The sequence below is a fragment of the Rhagoletis zephyria genome, unplaced genomic scaffold, assembly GCF_001687245.7.
Source record: "Rhagoletis zephyria isolate East Lansing unplaced genomic scaffold, Rhagoletis_zephyria_1.1 Rzeph_scaffold_55184, whole genome shotgun sequence".
In the NCBI taxonomy this organism is placed as follows: Eukaryota; Metazoa; Arthropoda; class Insecta; order Diptera; family Tephritidae; genus Rhagoletis; species Rhagoletis zephyria.
The window spans coordinates 1-1,823 of record NW_016212236.1 but is presented as its reverse complement, the minus strand read 5'-3'; the positions used below and the strand labels follow the sequence as shown (position 1 = coordinate 1,823).

Below are 1,823 nucleotides of genomic sequence, written 5' to 3'. Positions count from 1 at the left end.
AAAAAAAAATACATTTTATCTATGCCCGCTTAGAATTTATAATCGTATGTACATCCAAGTTATTACATCAAATTTGTAAAGCGCAACCCCTTGACCAAGCTCCCAGAGTGCATTGGTTCTTCCCTGAAACTTATTCCATCCACGAAATCCGATTGCAAACTACACGGATATTCGGAACCGTATGCATCCGTACGCCACATAAGCTTAATTTTATACTCAATATCGGGGGTAAGCAACAGCCCCTCATCCCACTCGATATTCATATCACAATTGTATCTAGTCAGCTGCTTTATAACATTATGCTGCCAAAGTAAGGTCTCAGCGCTGATCGCCGCATTGCCCTCTTGATCACTCACTTCATCACTTCTTTCATTAGCGGATGCTAAAATTTCAATATGCAAATTTTCACTGTACTCGCTGGGTAGCTTGAACGCGTAATGTGCCAGTGGTGATAGGCGACTGTAAATGATGAGACCATGCAATGCAATAAAACGATTGCATTTGACAAACACGGTCCATTCATGTGTATCCTGGTCGACAGTGAAGGGCCGGCATGCCTTAAAATAGCTACGTTCGATAGAATTACAGGTTTGTCGCTGTGGCGTTTTTAGCTTCAATACTTCGCATTCCTCATCACTGTAGGCAGGCAATTGCAGATCATTGATGATTACTGCACAATCTTCTTGCTGCAATCCTAATTCATGGCATTCCTGCTGGCACCACTCGTAAACGAACCACAACACTTGCTTTCTAGTCTTCGCGCAATTATTAGCTGCAATTATTGCCTTGACGCATTCCTTGGATACATGCACATAGTGACTCTTATGCGATGTCATAAATTGTGGATTGTTGAGACAGCAGCGGTTAAAGAAAGACATGCATACCTCCAGCAGATCACGCAGATCCATGCAGACGCAAAGCTCCAGCGCAGGTAGAATATTTGTGTAACGTAATTTGCGCGCTATCGTCAATAAGCAAGTGTTCGTCAGGTCAGTGATTAAATATTTCTCAGCGCAATAGTATAGCTCAATAGCCTCTTCTAGCGAAAGGGACACCGGCATGACACCGGCGTAAATAAAATTTAGAAGCATTTGAAAAGTTTCGGCGCCAATGTCCAAAATCTCAATTTCTTTTTGTTGCTCGCGTATTGGACCATAGAACATGGCCTCGAAAACTGGACTGGCTGTGGATAATATTAATTTGTGACATTTTAGTTGTGCACCGCCAATGTGAAATACGCAGTCGTAGTATTTCTCAGAGCGTAGTAATTGTTCGAATCGGCGATTAAATTGTGCATTCATTGTAGCGTTATCTAAGAGCTGAAAGGCCAGTTGCGCGGCTTTGGTCTGAGGCGAATGCACTGGTTGCGATAAGCTCGATGGGAATATTGAATACATCTGGAAAGAGAAAATATCATTTATTAAATTAATGCTGCAAACAATTGATAAGTGCTTGCATGAAACTTTGTATTATTGAATTACTGTTAAAAGTAATAAAATGTATGATAATTATATGTTTGAGGGCTGCAAATATGCCTAAATCTCAAGAATTTTTCTTACAGTTTTTTTCTAAATGAACATTTTAATTCAGAAGTGGAATATAGACTCGTAGGGCCGTTAACTTACATATATTTTTTGAAGTATAGTTACAAAAAATCCGAAAACCGATCCGAAAACGGAAAAAAGTCGACGAAAACCGGATTTTTGCCCGTTTACCGATTCCGTTTCCGGATACTTTAATGGTCCGTTTTCCCAATAAAGTGTGCGACAGAAAAGTATGTACAGAAAAGTACCGAAAATGGTGGTGAAAAGGATACGTTTTCG

General features: G+C 40.2%; 1 protein-coding gene across 1 annotated transcript; it reads right to left on the bottom strand.

The window, feature by feature from the left end:
- Window positions 1-6: 6 nt before the first annotated feature.
- Window positions 7-1,689, bottom strand: LOC108356189 (BTB/POZ domain-containing protein 1-like). Its single transcript, XM_017607313.1, has 2 exons — window positions 1,626-1,689; window positions 7-1,397 (listed from the first exon to the last, which is right to left on the bottom strand). Exon 2 carries the CDS (start codon window positions 1,395-1,397, stop codon window positions 63-65), a length of 1,335 nt encoding a protein of 444 aa, XP_017462802.1. The 5' UTR covers window positions 1,626-1,689; the 3' UTR covers window positions 7-62.
- Between the last annotated feature and the right edge of the window lie 134 nt (window positions 1,690-1,823).

Bases quoted from the DNA above. Each gene is read 5' to 3' on its own strand.
- LOC108356189 (XM_017607313.1), bottom strand. From the start codon at position 1,397: ATGTATTCAATATTCCCATCGAGCTTATCGCAACCAGTGCATTCGCCT.